Genomic DNA, 17698 nt, shown 5'->3' on the forward strand with positions numbered 1-17698 from the left:
CTTTTCAAGCAAAGACAGGCACCCCGGCCTAGGATGGTGACATTTCAACTGCTAGCGTGCTGCTTCTACTTTAATTATCTTATCATGCCTACCAGGATGATGAATAAGGAATGATACATGGAGGTTATACTTCATTATTTAACGTACATGTAAAACTTAACAATGATATTTCCGTTGCTAAAGCATGGTGTATCATAAATAATTGCCATTTTTGGATACTTGTTTTTACTTTTTATCCTTTGATGCAGATTTGCACTGCAGATCTGAAGCCTTTTCAGGGCAACTTTCTGTCATTCTCAGTTCAAATTTTCTGAGGGTGACAAAGGTAGGTCATGCCTATGCAATTTTTACTTTAGCGCAGCCACTTGTAGTCTCCTATGACAAGATCGAAAAATAGGGATCCTCACCATGGTGATATGTGATAATCCACATAACTAAACTCTGAGGGCAGAGTGAAAAGTGTTGGGGGCATGGCCTGGTTGGAGCCCGGGCTGAGGCTGTCATAGACTTTCTTACCGGGTATTGCAGAGATGTGCGACTTTCAGGACTTTACACTTTACCATTAGCTGTCTAGAGCTGGGACAAGCTCTGTCCTTGCCTGCAATACAAGCGGTTGGTACATAAGAGGACCCGGGAGAGCCTTGAGTGGCACCTGGAAATTTAGTTTGGATCATAGTGATAATCTTGTCCTTTATTCACATGACTATATTCATATGACTCTGCCTTGAAAAAAGGCTCTTGTGAGGTCCTGAAACTTTGGTCTGTGAAGCCTGTTACTTTATGTTAATAAAACACAAGATTATTACTATGCCAAGGTGTGCTGGTGAAGATCCCCATTTTACAATGATTGTATGGTGGTGCCATCCACCAATTCACTACAGAACCCTACATGCACCGTGGGTGAGCCTGTAAAGCAGGCCATAGATGATACAATATTCTTTTCTTCCACAACAGGTCCTAAACCGGCCACATTTCGATCCATGTCTAGTCAGCTAAAGGAGTGTGACGGATCCAATACAACTTCTCCTATCACAAGATGACAATGCAGGAAAACATTCTGAGACAGGAACAGAGAGTTGCCACCCAATACCTGAAAGTGCCTAAACAAGGACCTTCAAGGAAGGACCAGAGTATTATTTTTATGAAAACTCCTCAGATCAATGAGAAATTCTCAAGGTGTCTTTTCATAAAATGCCAGTTTGGACACACCTGGGAAGAAAGTGAGTCTTAAACTTAGTCTGGAAATTCCTGGCGATGATGACCAGCAGAAGGACAAGAAGTACGCTGCTTGCTGTGAAAGCCACAATCTTCCATGTTGTCAGCATTGTCTCTTGTGTATTTGGCCAAGATTTCTCTGTTGAAAAGAATAACAAAGGCAGAAATAAATGTATGCCAATAGCCTGGAAATATCAGAGAATGAGGGTCATGTGCCATCTTCCTTTTGACAATGCAATACCTTGCCTAATGTGTATAAGCATAAGGGACTGTTTCCCTTTATATAGTGAATAAGGAACGATTCAAGAAAGCAATACGCCACCAATACAGAAGGTGCAATAAACTGCATGAACATCATTTTTTCAGTGGGTCATTACCCCCAAATTTAATATTTTAGTATGGTGGAATATAGTGGGCTATCAGATCCCTGGCTTCTTTTATCTAAGAGCAAGATCTCCCTGCTGTGTTCCTGACTTTATTTCTGTTCACATGGAAGTTTTAGGTGTTACCAACCTCCAATATGTATTCCAGTACCCCGTTACATTCCCCTTAGTATAATAACATAAAGGATCCAACACTGAGCTAGATTGGAGAACCCCTCATATAATGTCCACAGCAGGTGTGAAGACGCGGGAAGTCAGTGTAAAGATCTCCCCAAGAGAAATAGAAGAAACAGTCGAAAACGTATACTTGAGTTTGGGATGGACTAAGGCAGTAAGCATTTAAATGGAAGAACACTATAATGTATATTAAAATCCCAAAACACAAGATTGATTTCACCCGTAAAACTTTTATGATGTTCATTTACACTATTCATGCTGCCCCCAAGTACTGATTGAAAAATGTTGATAGAATCCTTGGAACTACAGTTTGTTACATCAGTATTTTCCTGGAGGACTCACCAGACTTGATACAATAGAGCGGAGTAGTTGGGAACCACTCTCCCGACTGGCAAGTAAAGTATTTATAGTCATTGGAGAGAATGTAGCCCGGGTCACAGTAAAACTCGATCACAGTCCCATGGATGTAGCGTTCACAAGGCTGAGGGTGGCAAATGTAATCCCCGTGTGCCACCATCGGAGGAAGAGGACAAACTGAAAGATATAAAATTTAAGAAATAGATAGTATACACTTAGTGCAAGGGTATTACAATTTCTTGTGGCATTTGCAAGGCTTAAAAAATATTTACAATCAGTTTCAAGTTATCAGGTTATTTCAGGTTTGTGCCTTGTCAGACAGCAGAGGAAGAAGCAGTGCTTGATGGGTAATCTATATAAAGGTGACTTTTTCAGATAGTAAAGAGGTAATTTGCAGTGCAGGGGTTGTGTTTCAGATAATGTCTCAAAGTTAGTGAAGAATCACTATGGAGGAGCTATGCTGGGGACAGATTTGTACTGTATGGTTAGACTTTTGAACTGTAATAAATGTGTAACACGCTACCAATCAAGGGACTGAGAAAAAGGGGTAGCTCTCCAAGGTGTAAGAAATTTTTCAGTGTCACAGTTGGGTAGGCTAAATAAGAAGATTAGCTGAGATCAACAGTTAAGGCACCATCTATTTCATTGCAATTCTTTATAGAGAACACAGAATTAAACACTAACTTAGAGCATATTTTACCCTTCTTCCTCTTTACCACTTTAAGTTAAAGAATTCTAGGTATGGATATTTTATAATAAGTTACATTGAGTCAGCTTGGACCAATGTACCAATGCATATACCATACCTTGACGATCACCCTGGAATCTAGAAATCCCTGAAGTAGAAACTGCTACTCTAGTGGTGTCACTGCCCTGCCACTCTATGTTTTGCACTGGTTCAAAAAATGGAATACATTCTCTGAATGGAGCTGGTGCCAAGCAGCTGATCTCCTGTGTTCACAATGCAGCAGAGCGGCTGGAAGTGGAGATTTCTGCAGTAGCAATCTCTACTACAGTTATTTTCATCTTCCACGGGCATCGGCCAGGTATGGCATATATATCGTTAAATTGATCCAAGCTGGACCACTGTAACAATTTAATAAATATCTCGGGTTTTCTTTTTAAAGTTTCTCTTGGCATTTCAGTTTCTCTTCCCTGACCTGCTGACATAGCCAACTCCCAGTACTCATCAGCTCAGTATAACATAGCAGAGTCATAACTGGAACCCATCATAAAGTTGCTGACTTTCTTAAATCTTCCCTAATTGGACAGTTTCCCTTTATTCCTTGTTTCATGTTATACCACCCTCAGGGATGTTCCAGTGAAGCAGACTCTTGGCTTCGAAACAGCACTCCCTTCAAGACAGGACCCCAGAGCTGTGGGGTCCTGCATAGTGGTTATAATGCAACACCCAAGACCTGCAACCTCCATCCCCAACTGGCAGATCCTTGTAGTAGGCAGCTGCTAGGCACCTTATCTGCCAATGGTCAGCCTGTTTGAACAAGAGATAGAGTATGATTATCTAATAAATGTAAGCCTATCCATCTATTGCCAGCTTTAGCCATCCTAAGTCATCAACTGTATCATACCATGTCCCAGCACTTCTGGGACACATGTACATGGGTTCCTCTCGGCAGTAGGAGACTGAAATCCTCCCACTGCCCCTCCAAAAAATGCGAAGCTAGAAAGGAAGCATATAGCTGACTTCCCCAGTATACAGATATATTGACCACAAAAAAAAAGGTATTGCATATTTAAAACAATGAAATATACAACGCACATACTGTATATCCGAATTCTATTATTTCATTCTATTTTTAGAAATTCACAAATATGTAAACAGTTTCTTTGGCAGCCCTTGACTTATGCTTAGATGCAGTGGTAAGCCTCTCCAATGCAGCCCAGTTGTGAAGGGACAGAGGCATGGATTAGATGAGCAGCAGAGTTCAGGATGGCTTGGGCTGGAGCCAGTATGTTCACCACAGTACAATAGTCAAGCTGAGATGTAATAAAGGCACCGTATGAAAAGCCTGGAATGGCTGCCAGCTTTTTAATTTTCAGGAATGGTGCCAAGTGAGGGAGCCCATAGTTGGAAATGTTGTTCTTCACAAATACCCTCAGCTTTAAACCAAGTTACAATTAAAGTGGTTGTACACCCTCATTTGTAATTTTTACCTACAGGTAAGCCTATATATATATAAATTTACATCTCCTAAACCTGTATGGTTTAGGAGATATTCACTTTGCATGCAGCTGCTGACGTTAGTGGCGCATGCGCTCTCAATTCCCGGCTGAAGGTCCGGCAAGACTCCTGCACAATACGGAAGCTTCGATCTTAGGTAAGTATTACTAATTGCTAATTACTGTCAACTCGCAATTTACGGACAGTTCAGAATTCTGCTAGTCTCAGCCCTGTATAAAAAGGGGTTAAAAACTCCCATGTTGTGGTTAGACCCCTTTCAGATGCAGTTTTCAGGCGTTTTAGCACTAGAAATAGCGCTGGTAAAGCACCTGACAACTGCCTCCCATTCATTGCAATGGGTGCTTTCACACACGGGTGGTGCGCTTGCAAGACGGTAGAAAAAGTACTTAAGAAGCATCTTTGGGGCGCTTTGGGAGCACTGTATACAGCGCTCCTAAAACGCCCCTGCCCACTGCAATGAATGGGCATTGGGCAGCGCCTCTGAACGCCTGAAAAGCACCGCAACATGGGAGTTTTTAACCCCTTTTTTGGGTGTTAAAAGCACCCCACTAATGGCTGAAAAGCGTTGTAGAAACAAGCGGCACTTTACCGCGAAAACAAGGATGGCCCCAGTGTTAAAGGGGTCTTATATAGGGCTGGGACTGGCAGAGCTGCAACTGTTGGCACCACCAGAGCGCATCCCAGAAAGCTGTACAGGTGCTGGACCCGGCCCCTTAGCAACCGGTGATGATATCATCAGTTGGCAGGACGTGGGCAGGCGACCCACACAGCTTTCTGCTTGCCTGTGGCAACTGCATGCATGTTTAAGACAGGGGACGCCAACGATGTCTTCAAAAAAGGCTTACCTGGTAAAAATAAAAATATTTAACGAAATGACTGCTTAAGTTGGAGGGGTTTTGGTCATTTTGCCACGGCACCCCTGAGGACTCCTCGCAGCACCTCGGTTGAGAAACGCTGCTCTAAAAAACCTCTGAGGGCTTCACAGAACAGCTGTATTTATACTGAGATTACATTACTCACAGGTGGACTCGATTTACTATTTAGGTGACTTCTGAAGGCAATTGGTTCCATCAGATTTTAGTTAGGGGTATCAGAGTAAAGGGGGCTGAATACAAGTGCACGCCACTCTTTTCAGATATTTACTTGGAAATTTTTTTGAAAACCATGTGGAAAATTTCAAAGGGTATGAATACTTTTTCAAGGCACTGTATACTTTCAGGTGTTTGAACACCTGCTCCCCTGTCATGCGCTATGGTTCCTCCCTCCAGTTCCTGTGTCCCATAATAAGGAACCTGAATATACATCAGCCAGCCATAACATTATAACCACCCACATAATATTGAGTAAAGAAGGGAGATTAAGGTCTGGTGTGACCCCTCTGGCCATCTGTGCACCCCCTTTGATGGTGGACGTCTTATGGACACCCATGCATCACCGCCCGTACATGACGTTGGGGGCGTAACCTTCAAGCCCTTGTGGGTATATCTAGACGTTCAGCACGGCTGGGATTCCGATTCACAACTTTATTGGATAGAGCAGTCATATCTCTAAGAACAAATTGACAACCATTGGATTTTTTACTCCACTGAGACATTTTCAAGACACTATTTAGGGGGCTAAGTGGAGACCGCAGTGAGAAATACCCCTATTCACACCGTGCTGATCCTCCGGATGTTCCCCTGTTGTGGCCTTTGTTTGTTCCGCCCCCTCAGCTCCCGAGCTGGATGCACTACACGGCTGCCATTTTGATATCCAGCGTTTGGCGATTTATCTCAGACCTTCAATTCAACATTCATGCATCCGCCCCTGAAGAAGCGAGCAGGGTCTCGCGAAATGCATAGGGCTTTATTGATGCTTGTTTTATGCCAGTACAAGCTGGGTATTATTGATGTCTGCATTATGTTTACATATTTTCTGTTCATATGTATGTACATTTTTATTGTGTATTTACTGACCCAGCAACTTTTAAGTTTATTGTTGCTCATGGATGTACAACATTTGTAATAAATCTTTGTATATTTACTTTCACCTGTGTTGTGTATATCTATGTACTGTAACATGTACTGTGACTTACAATCATTGTTGTTGCCGCTCTGTTACATAACATTTTGAAACAAATAAATTGATTTTGTCTCAGTGTTTGTTGTGGACATTGGCTAAACCTCTCTCACCTCATTTAAAGTCCCAGGGCTATTTTTTTTGTTTTTTGTACATAATATTGTGCCACCAAAACAACCCTGACCTATGGAGGCATAGACTCTACTAGACAAAGCGTTACACTGCCTCCACCATCTTACCTTCTTCCCATAATGCATCTTAGTGCCATCCCTTCCCCTGGTAAGTGACGTACAAGCACTCTGCCATCCACATGATGTAAAAAATAATAATGTGATTTATCAGACTAGTCCACCTTATTCCATTGCTCGGTGGTCCAGCTCTAAAGTTCACGTGCCCAGTGTAGAAGTGTGGATGTGGGTCAGCATGGGCACCATGACCGGTCTGTGGCTATGCAGCCCCATTCGCAACAAATTGTGATGCACTGTGTGTTCTCCCACCTTTCTATCGGAAACCAGCATGAACTATTTAACAATCTGAACTACAGTAACGCTTTTATAGGATCGGACTACGTGGGCCATCCTTTGGTTCCTACATGTTTCAATGAGTCTTGGCCAGCCATGACTCTGTCCCCTGTTCTCTTTCCTTGGTCCAATTTTGACAGGTCCTGACCCATGCAGACCAGGAACATCCCACAAGAGCTGCAGTTTTGGAGTTGCTCTGACCCAGGGATCTAGTCATTACAGTTTGGCCCTTGTCAAAGTCGCTCAGATCCTTACACCTACCAATTTTATTTTCTGCTTTCAGCACATCAACTTCAGGGACAACCTGTTCACTTGCTCTTAATATATCCCACCCACTTTCAGATGTCATTCTAACAAGATAATCAGTGTTATTCACTTTACCCCTCAGTGGTCATAATACTATGGTTGATAAGTGCATGTAAGTAGTATGGTAATATAAATGATATGATATGATATTCCTCCAGACGTGTTGTGCACCTGCTCTCCACAATGTGCCTGCCTAGCTCTGTCAGCTACATTGGCATAGCTATACCAATGAAAGTCAGAGTTGGTTTTTCCTTGGATATGGGCACAAGAAGAGACGACTTAGGCCCCTTTCACATGGGCTGTCCAATCAGGTCCGCTTGATCGGGCATTGCATTGTCCCCTATGGAGCGGTGGATATCAGCGGACACCTGCCGTCATCTGATCTGATCCTGTCTGCCAAAAACAGATGATGGTGGTCATATTTTCCATTCGTCCGGGGATCAGATGGAAATTGACAGGCAGTCCTTTTCTATCTGATTGCCCCATAGAGGAGAGCGGGACTGTGTCCATATCCGCTCTGCATAGAGGAGCAGACACGGACCTGTCATCTGCTTGCTAAGCAGCGATTAGCGGAGAGATCCACCCGATAAGCAGCAGATTCCTCATAGTGGAGGTGCCCGTGGGAAAGGTGCCTAAAAAAAAAAAAAAAAGGAACTTGTGCCAACTCAGATGCAAGTTTGCACACACAGATGACTGGTTCACTTTAAGAGCTCGGTCTACTAATCATCAGCCCGTAAATACTGTGCCAGAAGTGTGATTTCAATAGTGAGCTGCTATCACACTGCAGCAATGCTCTGTGACAAAGCTGCTGTCTTGTGTACAAAGACAAGTTTGCAAACAAGATACTTCGCTTGGCAATGTTCTCAGGTCTCTTATTCTGTGCCCACAGGGCAAAGCACTGCTGACTCCTTCCGATGCCACTTAATATTGTACAGTTCCATTTAACATGTAGCAGCAAAGTTCACAGTATGGATTGGCGGGATATGAGAGCGCGGGTGGGTGGGGGGTGCTATGTTTAGATGTTAGCTGGCAGCTTGTTGACCTGAGCTGGCACCCTTGAGCATTTGCCAGCAAAGCATGATGGGAAATCTAGCATTTGGTGCCCTACATAGCCGAGCTGGTCTGTGACCTTTTCTGGCAGTGCTGTTATGTCATGAAGGTTAACTGTGTCCCAGCCAGTATAAACACAAAAATAAAAATGTCAACTGTATTGTATTATATTATTCATTCTGATTTAATCCAGTAAACATTTTACAATGATCATTTATAGTGTCTGTCACATGTGAAATATTCTAACCACTGCAACAGTCATTTGTAGTCTGCTGGATTTACTTTCTGTTCTTAAAACTCAACTACAAACATTTATTTTTTTTAGCGTTGAGAAGGGTTAGAACCTTTTTATTTTTACTTTATTTTTTACGCTTATTATTGCTGTCTGTATCGTCCTTCGAAAGTGACAACCTCTCCCTTAATTTCTTGTCCTAGTGTCACCGGGACAGGAAGTGAAAGCATGTGGTCACAGACAGACAAACCAAGTCGACAGAAGAGTTCACTCATCCCGAGTCTCTTGAAACCTAAAACTGACCATACACTAGTAGAATTTGATTATGAAATTTGTTTTAACCACATCAATACCGGACCCTTCCTGCCCAAGCCAATTTTTGCATTTTGAATGACAATTGCACGGTCATGCAACACTGTATATGAAATTTTTATCATTTTTTTTACAGAAATAGAGCTTTCTTTTGGTTGTATTTCAAAACCGCTGGGTTTTTTTTTTTTTGTCAAAAAAGTGAAAAAATACAGAAAATTTTGAAAAAAAATGTATTTTCTTCATTTTGGTTATAAAATATTGCAAATATAGAATATTTCTTCATAGATTTAGGCCAAATTGTATTCTGCTATAATTGTTTGGTGAAAATAACCCAAATAGGTGTATATTATTTTGTCTGTAGGAAAGTTATAGTCTACAAACTATGGTATATACAGTATATCTGAAAATTGATCAATCCTGATGTACTGACAGGATCTCATTTCATGAGGCCCTAAAATGCCAGGACAGTATAAATATCCCCCCAAGGTATTTAGTAAAAGAAATGGCGAGTTTATGAAGTGGTAACTTTTTGTCACATTTTTTTGTTTTTTTACATAATGTCACCAGTGCAGTACCAGTGCAGTACAGCGTCATAATATAACTTGTGTGCAGGTGATCAAAGACACTGACTGGTGACAAAATTATTATTTTTTTAACACTGCGCTACTCTGCCGAAGTGATTAGATGTTTTTTTACAAATTATGATTGCTTATACCAGTGAATTGCACTGTTATAAGCAACCATTTTTCTGAATAAAATCGATTCATTCAGTGTATTGGGATTAGCTGTGATTGGCCACAGCTAACCACATGGTACAGATGGGCTTGTGTGTACCATGTGATCACTGTGACCAATCACAGCTAGCAAAACAATTGTACACAATGAATGGCATGAATAAAAGCCATTCGTTGTTTACAATTGTTATGTGTCTGCTGTGGTCACAGCAATCACATGGTACCGGCACTGTCTGGTGACAGATTGCGCCGTAGTGTGGCATGTGTTGGGAGGACATCATATGACGTCCACCCAGAACTACAAAGGTCCTGCCCAGCCCTCATTTAACACTATGCTGGGTGAAAAGTGGTTAAGAACCTTTACTCAATTTTCTGATAGACCACCTGGGTGCTGCTGCGGCCTTTCCTTGTAAGGGAAATCGGCAGTGAAGCCTTGCTGCACAGCTGGCTCCCTACTGCGCATGCTGCGCTTTGTGAATGGCCCAAGGGTGGTGAAAGGAGCTGGGGGCCGAACTGTACCTGTCAAAAACAGGTATCCGCTTGAGGTGACATTATCGCTGTGCTGTACATAGCCTGTCTAAAGAGAAGCGCTGTGGGAGGAGCCCAGCAGCCCCACCCACTTCGGTCTGCCTGCAGAAAACTACAGGAGGGGGCGGAGACAAGACCAGTCACCCTGCACAAGAAGAGAGAGCAGTAGTGATCGGTCTTTAGAGGCAAAGTGTCACACTGGATTACTGCACAGACCTGGAAGAAATACACAAAGCACACCAGGATTCAAGTAAGAACACACATTACTCTTGTATTTATGCAACATTTTCCTTTCCTGGAGTTCAGCTTTAAATAGTTGTCACTGCAACAAGTGTCCCCATTGAAAGATTCCCCTCTATTCCTTTTCTAGTGACAACTTAGGCTCCATGAACTCTAGCTTAACCACTGCTAGCCCAAGCCAATTATGGAATTCTTCTCCTACATCATAATTTTGTTTTGCTAGAAAAGTGCTCAGAACCCCCAAACTATATATATATATATATATATATATATATATATATATATATATTTATTTATTTATTTATTTTTTAGCAGAGATTCTAGGGAATCAAATGGTGGTTGTTGAAATTTTTTATGTCACACGGTATTTGCGCAGCAATTTTTCAAATGCTTTTTTTGGTGAAAAACACTTTCATGAATAAAAACAAAAAATATTTACCCCAATTTTTTAATATAATCTAAAAGATTATGATATGCCGAATAAATAGATACCTAACATGTGATGTTTTAAAACTGCACACTCCTGGAATGGCGTCAAAACTTCAGTACTTTAAAATCTCCATAGGCTATGCTTTTAAAATGTCTACAGGTTACCAGTTTAGAGTTACAGAGGAGGTGTTGTACTAGAATGATTGCTCTCACTCTAATTTTCGCAGCGATACCTCACATGTGTGGTTTGAACATCGTTTACATATGCGGAAGCGACTTAGCATGCGTTTGCTTTTGGTTGTGAGGACGAGCGGATGGGGCGCTTTTCATAGTTTTTTTTAATTTTATTGTTTATTTAAATTTTTCTTTCTTTTTTTACTTTCCCTTTAATTTTTTGATCACTTTTATTCCTATTAAAAGAAATGTAAACATACCTTGTGATAGGAATAGGGCACTACAGGTCCCCACATTTCTTCTCTATGTTGGAAAGCCCGAGATTAAAAAAATCAATCTCAGGCTTTCCAGCAAAAAAAAAAAAAAAATGGCAGTGCTTACATCTGCCAGAGCCGGAAATTATATCATGATATCGCTTCCGGCCTCCGAGGCTCATAGAGATGGCCAGAGACCATTTGGTCCACGGCCAGCTGTATGGTAAACTGCCGCCGGCTGACTTATTTTTTGCCTCCCTGATTGCATGGGAGAGACCGGAGAAGCACCAGAAGGTGATGGGGCGGGGGGTCCCCTCCTTCGCCTGCATCAGCAATCAACAATCAAGCGGCTAATCAGCCGCTAAGATTGCTTTTACATGTGACAGAATCACCATCTGAAAAAGAAGGTATCTGGATGATGCCTGTAGCTGCAGGCATCATTCAGATATCTCCAATCAAAGTCCAGGACGCCTTATGACGTCCTAAAGTCGGAAAGTGGTTAAAAAAAAACACTGTTCCTAGAGGCGTTTAGCATTTTTTTGAATGCCTCTAGAAGGGGCTAATGTTATCCTATGTGTCCTTGCACACTTTGTAGTCTAGAGGCGGTTTTTAAGCTCAGCGTTTAGGAGCAGAAAAAAAAAATCCTTAAACTGTTGTATTTACCATCACTTTCAATGCCAAAACAAATAAAAGGGGTTACTCTCCCCACTGGAAACAAAGCAATAATTAAAACCTGACAGGGGTTCTAATCCTTCACTAATCTAAAACTACAAAAAAACGAAAGAACCGCTTTAATAAATACTGTTTATAAGATTTAACGGTCCATCAGTTTTCTGTATCAAATCTGGTAGTTTGGATTTGCAGTTCAAATCGTCGCAGTTTATTTAGATAAAATAAACGGAACTATTTTCTATGAAAACATTCGCCGTCATTGCAGAAATGGCATCAATAATTTAGCGATTGTTTTTTCAGTGTCACAAGCAGAAATGAGGTATCTTACTGCGATTGAATTATCGTCAGCTTAGCAGAGAGAGAGAGGAGCACGGATGTCTCCAGCGACACCTTGTGCGCTAATGTGCGGAGGGCTTCCTTGGATGACATGAGAACACTGCTTACCCTAATGTGAGAACAGAGGAAGACGTGTGAAGTGTACAACATTTCCGTGTCAAGGTGCCTCTGCTCTACACAAGCTGTTGACAGCGCACTAGACGTGTGACTAATGGCGCTGTCGCGTATCCCGCAAGCCTCGCTAATGAGCTTATAATTAATGTAAAGAAGATTGTTGTGGTGTGAAGTCACACTCTGTACTATGAAAAAGTAGTTCTCTTCTCCTGGGATTGTCTATGGGCTGGGGATCATCCAGCGTGAATTAAAATGCATTCATACGAAAGTTTCCCTGTTTTTGTAGCTTAAAGGGAGTTCTGTGCTGTCATTGTTGAACTCCTCCTGAAAATGCTAGTTGTCTGGCTGTCTTGCCTGTCCTATGACAATACATCATTTCCCATGTTATGGAGATGAGGGGAGAGGGACGCAAATACAGTCCTGTCCTAGGATGACAAATCTGCACCTCCACAGACACAGTACAATGAGGGAGGGTTGTCACCCTGAGACAGGAAGTGTGTTACTGGCAGGATCAGCAGGAAAAAATAAAGGAAAAAAGGTTAAAGTATAACTAGAGGCCAAACGTTTTTTAGTTTTGGACGGAATGGAGGAGGATTAGAACACCTCTTATGTTTTTATTGCTGTCTGTGTTCCCAGGTAAAATCTTCCAATGGGAACACTAGTTCTGGTGATCTGGGGATGCCCATGGGATTCCTTTTATTTGCAAGGATTTCCTTTCACTTTCTGTTTTAGCTATGGGACAGAAAGTGAAGGCAAATCCCTGCCAATGGGACACCAATGGCAAAAATATTCTGACAGGGGTTATAACCCTCCCTTAAGCCCCATACACACTATTAGATTTTCTTCAGATTTTTGTCTTCAGATTTACCAAAACCATATAATATGAGGTCAAACCTTAATGCCATGTACACACGGTCAGACTTTCTGACGGAAAATGTGCGGTTGGATCGCGTTGTCGGAAAATCCGATCGTGTGTGGGCACCATCTGACTTCCGGAATTTCCAACGCACAAAGTGTGAGTAGGATCTAAAATTTTCCGACAACAAAATCCGATCGTTTAAATTCCGATCGTGTGTAAACAATTCCGATGGACAAAGTAGCACGCATGCTCGAAAAAAAATTGCGAGATGAAAGCTATTGGCTACTGGCCTCTTTATAGTCCAGTCGTACGTGTTCTACGTCACCGCTTTCTGAACGATCAGATTTTCCGTCAACTTTGTGTGACCGTGTGTATGTAAGACAAGTTTGGGCCAAAAATCAGATGGATTTTGTCGTCGGAATGTCCGATCATGTGTACAGGGCATAAGACTTTCAATTTGTATGCAATCAGGCAGGCCCTTGCACTACATGGTTTTAGTAAATCTGAAGACAATAATCTGCAGAAAATCTAATAGTGTATATGGGGATTTACTCTATCCAAAATGGAAAAAAAGGTTGCCTATAGTTCTACTTTAAAAAAGAAAATTAATGCAGCCACTACAGATAAGAACATTTTTGTTTTTGTGATAAGATACTGTATACCACATTTATTGGCGTATAACACGTGCCGGTGTATAACATGCACCCCAAGTTTAGGAGGGAAGTTTAAGGAAAAAAACTTTTAGGAGGCAAGTTTAAGGAAAAAACGCACATTTTTAATGCCCATCAATGTAGCCTTGCACTGTCCACCTGCAGCCTTGCACTGTCCCCCCGCAGCTTTCCACTGTCCCCTTGCAGCCTTCCCCAAAATTGCAGCATGGTTTAGTTTTACATTTACGGCCACCGCCGAGATCTTCGGCTCCTCCCGCCGCCACCAAGATCTTTGGCCCCTCCCTCCGCCGCTGAGATAGACCGAGCCAAGCCAAGTGTACTCGGCTCTGCTCGCAGTAACGCCCCCGTCCCGCCCCATGGCCGGCTTCTATGATGGACACAACACCGGGCCAATGGCGGGACGTAAAGGCTAGGAGGCGGGACTGGGCGTGACTGCGAGCGGAGCCGAGTACACTCGGCTCGGTAAATGTCGACGGCGCTCCACAGACAGCGCAGATCAGCGGGGGATTGGCATATAACACGCACCCACGATTTTCCCCTGATTTTAAGGGGAAAAAAGTGCCTGTTATACGCTGATAAATACGGTAATTTAGTGGTTGCAAACCTCAGACATGAATTATGAACAAAGCATATCCCTCTATAGTGTGTACTTGTCTCAATCCAGAGCACTAAGGGGTTGATTTACTAAAACTGGAGAGTACAAAATCTGATGCAGCTGTGCATGGTAGCCAATCAGCTATTAACATCAACTTGTTCAATTAACCGGTTCCCGACCGGCTCACGTCTATTTACGAGGGCAGAATGGCTCCCCTGCGTGAAACCCCGTAAATGTACGGGGTTCCTTTAAGAGCCCCCAGAGGGCGCGTACATGCCTGCTGCATGGCAGGGGACCTGATACGTGTGTCTGGTGGTCGTGATTGCCTCCGGCCAATGCACCATCGTGTGCAAGAGCGCCAGCACAGGGATTTGTGTGTTGTCAGAGGAGAGGAGACTTATCGTTTGTTACTACTATGTAAAAATGTAAAAAGAAAAAAGAAAAAGTGCCTTACTTCCTGTTTAGAGTGACAACACAGTGCCTCTTCTGCACTGAAATCCCAAGCAGTGTTGTCAATGCATGGGCCAGCTCTTCAATGCTACCCAGCTCTTCAATGCTACCCAGCTCTTCAATGTTGGACTACAGAACACCACTTATTCCAACCCTTTCCTGTTCATCTCCACGTGACATTGATTTCTTTCAAGCAATTGTGCTGCCTTGACTCCCAAGAGCCTGTCCACACAAGGGGAGAGGGAGGTTTGGGGGTAAAGTTGGGTTATGTCTATACAATTGCTTAAATCTTGAGTCCAGGTTTCCTGACACTTTAAATTGTTTCTTTGGGCTAAACTGGCCCAAAAAAAATATTTCCTATTAACCACTTCAGCCCAGGAAGGATTTGCCCCCTTCCTGACCAGGCCATTTTTTGTGATTCAGCACTGGGTCACTTTAACTGACAATTGCGCGGTCAGGCGACGTTGTACCCAAACAAAATTGATGTCCTTTTTTCCTCACAAATAGAGATTTCTTTTAGTTGTATTTGATCACCTCTGCAGTGTTTATTTTTTGCGCTATAAAAACGATTGACAATTTGAAAAAAAAAAAACACAATATTTTGTACTTTTTGCTATAATATCCCCAAAAAAAGTAAAAAATAATTTCTTCATTAGTTTAGGCCGATAAGCAATAAGCGTATGTTAATTGGTTTGCGCAAAAGTTATAGCGCCTACAAAATAGGGGAAAGAGTTATGCCATTTTTATTATTATTATTATTTATTTTTACTAGTAATGGCGGCGATCTGTGATTTTTATCGGGACTGCGACATTTCTGCAGACAGATCGGACACTTTTGACACTTTTTTGGGACCATTGATCTTTGTTCCTACTTAGTAATTCTCTGTATTGTGTAAAAAGGTTGTTTGATCCTGTCTTCTCTGATTGTCCCCTTCTTCCACTGCCCCCCAATCCATCTCCTGATAGAGCAGAGCCTTGGGGCCACACTGTACATGCTCAGTTTGGTGTGTATTGCTAGAAAGTTTTTTTTTTTTCTTGGAAGGGTGCATGTGATCAGCTCCGGTCCAATCAGCAATGTCCAGACTGCTATATACTGCTGATGAGAAAAGGTATTTAGCAGTTTAGATTTACTAAAACGATTGCATCTTCATGTTCTGTGTACTGTGGGGGACCAGATATAGTGAAAGTTATTCAGTAGCTGTGAATCCTGTACTATACTGCAGTAAAATTTGGCTGCATACAGCATTTAGGGCACTTCCACACTGCCAGCGCCTGGGCATCTGCAGTAAATCGCCACTATTTTTTGTGGTGTTTTACAGTTGTTTTTGCAGAGCCTTTCGGCTGCTAGCAGGGCGCTTTTAACCCATGCTAACAGCCGAAAAGGTGTTAAAACCGCCCGCTGCAGCTGCGCTTTGCCGCAGATCGGCGGAGCTGCCCATTGATTTTAATGGGCAGGGGCGCTTTAGGAGTGGTGTATTCACTGCTCTTACAATGCTACAAAAGAAGCTGCTTGCAGGACTTTTTTTGACACCCAGCGCAGTGCCCCAGTGTGAAAGCACTCGGGCTTTCGCACTGGGATTGCAGCTGAGGCTTTTTTTTCAGGCCCTATTTTTTGTGCTAAAGCACCCAAAAAATGCCTCCAGTGTGAAAGGGGTCTTAGTGCTGTGTTCTGGCAGCAGTACGGGTGACATCCCAGTGCTTCAGAAAAAGTCGTTCAGGAATTTATCAATGAATACAAGCCTTCCTCTGGTGTCCAAGGTGGAGAGCTGGGCGGACAACTTCACAATCTCCACTTTAGCCAATCAGAGGAAGACTTGTATTCATTGATAAAAATACAAGACTTCCTCTGAATGGCTGGAAAAAACTCAGCCTAACTCAAATTTTTGCCAGCAACAGACGGGAAGTTGTCCATACTGCTGCAGTAAATAAAGCTGACATGGTTTAATTGGTTTCTAAAAGAACTGAGGAATGTTTGCATGGTACTGTGCCCACGAAGCTCGGGCTGTAAACAGAAGAGGTGCTCTCCATCCGACTGATGGAGAGAATATGCAAGTAAACCACAGAGGAGGCGCAGAGAAGAGGGTCCGGGGTCCATCCGGGGGTGAGGCTGCTTTACAAAGAGGCCCTGACCTCTGCCAAGTCTAAAACTTGTGCCAAATGGGCCATTGCCAGAAGCCAGCAGCGTGCTGAAAGAGCTCAACAGAGGCTCTCCTGATGGTAAAATAAATACATGATTAGAAATCATTTTTGAATAAATAAGGCAAACAAGAAAAACATGTTGCTGTATTTAGAGCCAATTCAAATTCTTATAGAGGTTTGGCTTTAAATCCCTTAATGGGAATAGAAATCGTTTCACCTTATGGTTTCTTAAAGCTATTTTCAATTTTATTTTTAAAAACAAGATTGCTTTGCAACCATCATTAAGAACATTGCTAATTATGTTAAGTTCATGAACAGGTGGACAAAGAGAATGGTACAGCGTCTTGAAAAAGTATTCATACCCCTTGAAATTTTCCACATTTTGTCATGTTGCAACCAAAAATGTAAATGTATTTTATTGGGATTTTATCTGATATACCAGGAGTCTTTAAACTATGGCCCTCCGTGTCAGTTTTACAATGCTTCATGAGACATGTAGTTCCACAACAGCTTGAGGGCCATAGTTTGGAGATCCCTGTGATACACCAACACAAGTCAATACTTTGTAGAACTGCCAACTGGTGCAGTTACAGCTGCAAGTCTTTTTGGGGATGTCTCTATCAGCTTTTCACATCTAGAGAGTGAAATTTTTGCTCATTCTTCTTTGCAAAATAGGTTGAGCTCTGTCA

The 17698-nt window shown here is 42.3% G+C and overlaps 1 protein-coding gene across 2 annotated transcripts in view; it reads right to left on the reverse strand.

Annotated features, from left to right (window-relative positions):
• Positions 1 to 17698, reverse strand: part of SUSD4 (sushi domain containing 4) — a 279756-nt gene that overhangs the window by 15767 nt on the left and 246291 nt on the right. For both annotated transcript variants that reach the window (XM_077485807.1, XM_077485808.1), the window contains exons 6-7: positions 2118 to 2309; positions 1210 to 1354 (exon numbers count right to left, since the gene is read on the reverse strand). In XM_077485807.1, coding sequence (XP_077341933.1) covers positions 1210 to 1354; positions 2118 to 2309 — 337 coding nt within the window. The remainder of the gene's footprint in view (positions 1 to 1209; positions 1355 to 2117; positions 2310 to 17698) is intronic.

Source organism: Lithobates pipiens, unplaced genomic scaffold (assembly GCF_037356315.1).
Source record: "Lithobates pipiens isolate NorthernLeopardFrog02 unplaced genomic scaffold, aLitPip1_a1.2 Scaffold_18, whole genome shotgun sequence".
Classification (NCBI taxonomy): Eukaryota; Metazoa; Chordata; class Amphibia; order Anura; family Ranidae; genus Lithobates; species Lithobates pipiens.